This window comes from Carlito syrichta, unplaced genomic scaffold (assembly GCF_000164805.1).
Source record: "Carlito syrichta isolate Samal-C Ts95f unplaced genomic scaffold, Tarsius_syrichta-2.0.1 Scaffold153792, whole genome shotgun sequence".
NCBI lineage: Eukaryota > Metazoa > Chordata > Mammalia > Primates > Tarsiidae > Carlito > Carlito syrichta.
In genome coordinates this window covers 81,389-86,077 of record NW_007097888.1, presented here as the reverse complement: position 1 = coordinate 86,077, position 4,689 = coordinate 81,389, and the positions used below count along the sequence as shown (strand labels likewise).

The 4,689-nt window shown below is 52.2% G+C and overlaps 1 protein-coding gene across 1 annotated transcript in view; it reads left to right on the top strand.

The window, feature by feature from the left end:
• EMG1 (EMG1, N1-specific pseudouridine methyltransferase) overlaps window positions 1-3,663 on the top strand; it is a 6,469-nt gene extending 2,806 nt beyond the window's left edge. Inside the window, exons 2-6 of the mRNA XM_008050833.2 lie at window positions 1,870-1,971; window positions 2,072-2,213; window positions 2,539-2,597; window positions 2,671-2,820; window positions 3,396-3,663. Of these exons, the coding sequence (XP_008049024.2) occupies window positions 2,081-2,213; window positions 2,539-2,597; window positions 2,671-2,820; window positions 3,396-3,509 (456 nt within the window). The 5' untranslated portion in view covers window positions 1,870-1,971; window positions 2,072-2,080 and the 3' untranslated portion in view covers window positions 3,510-3,663. The remainder of the gene's footprint in view (window positions 1-1,869; window positions 1,972-2,071; window positions 2,214-2,538; window positions 2,598-2,670; window positions 2,821-3,395) is intronic.
• Window positions 3,664-4,689: the final 1,026 nt, after the last annotated feature.

The following is a 4,689-nucleotide window of genomic DNA, read 5'->3' as shown; positions in this document are numbered from 1 at the left end:
AAAAGCCCTGCTTGCATCCTACTAGTGGGGCGAAACTGAATTATTCGAGGTTCTTTTTCTTCTATAACTAAGGGTGTTCCCTGGACCTGGCTCTTGGTCTTTGAAAATTTGTGCTTACTCTTTGTGACGTTCTTGTTATTCCAGTTATTCGATTAATTTCAAATCTACATCCTCTCCCCCCAAACTTTTTGGAATCACTGATCTCAAGATGTTGCTAGGCATATACAGTGTTCTAGTGACACAGAATTTAGCCTCTTTTCTTTTCTTTTTTTTTTTTTTGAGTTGGAGTCTCACTCTGTCACCCAGACGAGTGTAGTGGCTGCTCCTGGCCACCGCAGCGTTGACCTGCTGGGCTCCGGAGATCTTTTTTTTGAGTTGGAGTCTCACTCTGTGGCCCAGGCTGGAGTGCTGTGGGATGCTCACAGCCACCCCGGTGTCAACCTGCTGGGCTTTGGCGATCCTTCCACCTCAGCCTTCCAAGTAGCCAGAACTACAGGCGCACACTACCACGCCCAGCTAATTTTTAATTTATTTATTGTAGAGACGAGGTCTTGCCAGGTTTCCCAGGATGGTCTTGAATCCACGGGCTTAGGCAATCCACTTGCCTCGGCCTCCTAAAGTGCTAGAATTATAGGCTTAGCCACTGTGCCCAGTCTTTCTTTTTTTATTTTTTGAGTTAGGGGTCTCACTCTCACCCAGGCTGGAGTGCAGTGGCACAGTCACAGTTCACCGCAGTCCCCTGGCCTCAGGCGATCCTTCCACCTCAGCCTCCTGCGTGGCTGGGACTACAGGCGCTTGCTACCATGTCCGTTCTGCCAGTTTTTCTATTTTCTTGTAGCGATGTGGGTCTCGCTTTGTTTCCCAGGCTGGTCTCGAATTCCTGGGCTCAAGTAATCCTCCCACCTTGGCCTCCCAAAGTGCTGGGATTACAGGCATGAGCCACCATGCCAGAGATAGCCTTTCAAAACTCGTATTTGGCCAGCATGCTTTTAGATTTTTTTACTGACCACTCTAATGTTCCAAACTGTAACTTGCAGTTATTTCTTATAGTTGCAGATGTGATCCAGCTCTTTATCACACTTATAGCTGGTGACTTTTCTAGTGCAGAGTTGCCAGAGAAGTATTTCTGTCATTCCCATCCTGCTCTGCCTGCTCCAGAATTATTTCTGGCTTTGCATTTATATGTTAGGATTCCCCAGTTGGCAAAAGAGTTTTATACCTGATCATTGCCCTTTGGTGTCTAAGTCAACTTTCCCCCCCAAATTTCCTTCCTTTGGGTTTCTGCTGCTGCTGGATTTTATCTGTGTGTCTCCCCATGCCAGTCTTAAGGCTGGGAGTGGGCCCTTGGCTCTGCTCTGAGTGGAGCGTTCCTCGATTAAACCATCTCCCGCATCACTGGAATCCTCAGTTTCCCGTCCGGGCGTGCAGCTCTTCACTTAGCGCCTGCTTCACGCAAACTGAGGACAGGGACTGCCTGTATCTTGCCCAGCATGTTACGTACTGCTCCCATGATGAGCACCGCATTCGGCCTCCTGCCTGGTTCTAGGGTGTCTCGCTGGCTTTGCCTAACAGCCACAGGTCTTTAAATAAAACCCAGCGCAGATGTGGAAAATCAGGTTGTGCCTTTCCTGGCTTTCCTCCCTAAGCCTCGGGGTGCAAATAGGGGCACACAGCAATCCCCTGAAGGGCTTGCTGGACCCCCCGACTTTCTGGTTCAGTAGGTCTCGATGGGCCTGAGAATCTGCCCACCAAGTTAAGATGCTGCTGCCGCTGGCCAGGGGACCACACTTGCTCGGGGATCATGCTTGGCGACCGTGGGGCGGGGCAGACGTCACATGCTGCTCTCGCCTCACGTGCCCTGTTCTCCAGGTGGGGAAGACATATGAGCTACTCAACTGTGACAAGCACAAGTCTTTGCTGTTGAAGAATGGACGAGACCCTGGGGAAGTGAGGCCAGACATAGCCCACCAGGTAACCCTAGGGACAGAGCCCGCAGCCTTTGAGCCTGGGCAAGGAAAGCACAGGGCGCCAGTGTTGCTCAGCCTGACTGTGCTGGCTTTGCCCCCCCCAGAGCCTGCTGATGCTGATGGACAGTCCCCTGAACCGGGCTGGTCTGCTGCAGGTGTACATCCATACGCAGAAGAATGTTCTGATCGAAGTGAACCCCCAGACTCGAATCCCCAGGACCTTTGACCGCTTTTGTGGCCTGATGGGTGAGAAGCCTCGGGGCTTGACATTCACAACGAACTCGGCAGTTGGGGCTGGGGAGGGCCCTTGACTGACAGCAGGGCAAAGGTTCTTCTCCATTCTCCTTCCGTGTGCCCGGCCTTGCAGTAGGCTCCCTGCTGGGTGGAAAGGAGTCTGAGCCCATCACTGCACTAGTGGTGTGCTTGAGAGCTGTTCATAACATTTCAGGGGCCCAGTCAGGGTAAGAAGGGCACTTGGAACCCATCTTATCTGTGGGCTTTCCTGGAGAGGTGACTGGGTGGAAGGACTGGTCTCTGCGTGGCTCTGAACTCCCTCTCTGCCCCCCCCCAGTTCAGCTTTTACACAAACTCAGTGTTCGAGCAGCTGATGGCCCACAGAAGCTCTTGAAGGTGAGGCGTGAAGTCTGCTGGCTGCAGGTAGGGTTCTGGGAATGTTTCTGGAGCTGACTTTTTTTTTCTGTAGGTAATTAAGAATCCAGTGTCAGACCACTTCCCTGTTGGATGTATGAAAATCGGCACTTCTTTTTCCATTCCCACCATCAGTGACGTGCGCGAGTTGGCGCCCAGCAGTGACCCTATTGTTTTTGTGGTGGGGGCCTTTGCCCACGGCAAGGTAAGGAAGTGCATTACAGAATTCCCAGGGCAGTGGGCATTTTAACAGTCCCTGTCCTTACAAGCAGGAAGCATGGTGGTGACAGAGGCAGAAGACAAATGACAGCCCCACACCTGCCCGGGACACATGCTCTGAAGACTCCTGCCATACGTGTCATAGCGTGGCTGGGACTTTCTTCATTCTTTGCAGGAATTTGATAATAAACAGCACTGCTGAAACGAGCTCAGCCATAGTTTTCCTGCTCTAAAGAAGGGCTGAAGCTGAGCTTGGTGGCTCAGCCTGTAATCCTGCACCTCAGCACCTTAGGAAGCTGAGGTGAGTGGATTGCCTGAGCCCATGGGTTCGAGACCCGCCTGGGCAACTTGGTGAGACCTCATCTCTGCAATAAATAAAAAATTAGCCGGGCGTGGTAGCGTGCACCTGTAATTCCAGCTACTTGGAAGGCGGAGGCGGAAGGATCGTCAGAGCCCAGCAGGTCAAGGCTGCAGTGGCCGGGAGACTCCAACTCAAAAAAAAAAGAAGGGCTGAGTCTGCCGTGTAGTGAGAGTCCACTGACAAAGCTGATCTCTCCACAGGTCAGTGTGGAGTACACAGAGAAGATGGTGTCCATCAGCAACTACCCCCTCTCTGCTGCTCTTACCTGTGCAAAACTTACCACAGCCTTCGAGGAAGCATGGGGGATCATGTGATAGGAGTGGAATCTGTTCTGGAACCAGAGACTTGCCATACATCCCTTGACTCTGTTTTGACTGCTGGAATATGACCTTCCTGCACTGAGGCTAAGGAACTGGGGAAGCAGAGCTGTATATTTGCTATTTGTCCTATAAAAGCTGTTCTTGCAAACCAGTTGTTTCTGGGGTTCCTAAACTTAGCAGTAGCTGATGGTGTGAACTGTTTGTTCCCCTCTGACTTCAGGGGCTGATGTGAAGTTAGAGTTAGTTGACTAGGTCCAGGCTCTTTTGTTTGGAGTCAGGGTCTCACTCTTTTGCCCAGGCTGAAGTGCTGTGGCATGCTCATGGCTACTGCAGCGTTGACCTGCTGGGCACTGGCGATCCTTCCAGGTAGCTTCCAGGTAGCTGGAACTATAGGTGTGTGCCACCACACCTGGCTATTTGTTTGATTTATTGTAGGGATGAGGCCTCATCAAGTTGCCCGGGCTGGTCTTGAACCCCTGGGCTCAGGCAGTCTTCTCGCCTCAGCCTCCCAAAGTGCTGGGATTACAGACCTGAGCCACTGCACCTGGCCAGAAAACCAAATTTTCTTGTACTCTGTCTGTTTCCCTTTGACTTGCCAGCCTATATCTTAATTATGACTCTGTTCCCCTGTCACGATTATTGCTTTTTCCTTTTTTGTCAGAGTCTCACTCTGTCACCCAGGGTGGAGCGCAGTGGCACGCTCATGGCCATTGCAGCCTTGACCTGCTGGGCTCAGGTGATCCTTCTGCCTCAGACTTCCAAGTAGCTGGAACTACAGGCACGTACCACCACCCCTGGGTGATTTTTTGGTTTATTGTAGAGATGAGGTCTCGCCAAGTTTCTCAGGCTGGTCTTGACCCCGTGGGCTGAGGTGATCCTCTCACCTCAGCCTCTCAAAGTGCTGGAATGACAGGTGTGAGCCATGGCACCTGGCAGGTCCAGGCTTTGAAGGTGACTCTGGGTTCACATTTCTTAGACTCCCTTGCTGAGGAAGGAACCCTGGCGATTCCAGCCAGGGAAGGCGTGGCGGAGACCGAAAGAAGGCAGTCGGGAAAACTCGTGGTGAAAAACGGAGCACACAGAAGTGACTTTATCTGGCACAGTCCCCAGGTAGAAAAAGTGGAGCAGGCAGGGCCTTGCACCCATTCCCACCCCCCCACGGGGGGGGGGGGGG